Here is a 476-nt window from a genome sequence, read left to right as displayed (position 1 = left end):
TATAACAGTTGGGTTTTATATATATATTTATTATTTTTTATTTGTTAATGTTTCTTTTTTTTTTTTTTTTTCCATTTCCAGAGAGATGACTTTGACCTGTCTTGAGTTGGAATTGTCTGGATTCGTCTTGGACTCGGTGCCAAGTCTTGTATTGAATGCTCTGTATATAGTATATTGATTGGAAGGACTTACTTGGAGGGGTGGATCTGACTGGGGGGGGGGGGGGGGGGGGGAATATAGAGGGAAGAGGGGGGGGGGATTGTGTGTGTGTGTGTGTGTGAGAGAGAGAGAGAGAGAGAGAGAGAGAAAAAGAGAAATAGATAGAGAGAGAGAGGGGGGGGGGGGAGAGAAAGAGAGAGAGAAGAGAGAGAGAGACCGACTTATGCTATAATATAACAAAATGTTATTACCATTATATACCATGAAAATGATAATAAATGTTAATGATGATGCCAATAAATACGCATGCTTTCAAA

General features: G+C 39.3%; 1 protein-coding gene across 1 annotated transcript in view; it reads left to right on the top strand.

The window, feature by feature from the left end:
* Positions 1–476, top strand: part of LOC144980049 (U3 small nucleolar ribonucleoprotein IMP3-like) — a 29,656-nt gene extending 29,180 nt beyond the window's left edge. Inside the window, exon 7 of the mRNA XM_078927524.1 lies at positions 82–476. Within this exon, the coding sequence (XP_078783650.1) occupies positions 82–105 (24 nt within the window). The 3' untranslated portion in view covers positions 106–476. The remainder of the gene's footprint in view (positions 1–81) is intronic.

The sequence above is a fragment of the Berghia stephanieae genome, chromosome 9, assembly GCF_034508935.2.
Source record: "Berghia stephanieae isolate SIO BIC M18660-M18661 chromosome 9, UCSD_Bste_1.3, whole genome shotgun sequence".
In the NCBI taxonomy this organism is placed as follows: domain Eukaryota; kingdom Metazoa; phylum Mollusca; class Gastropoda; order Nudibranchia; family Aeolidiidae; genus Berghia; species Berghia stephanieae.
The sequence above is the reverse complement of the archived record's forward strand: the minus strand, read 5'-3'. Positions and strand labels throughout refer to the sequence as shown.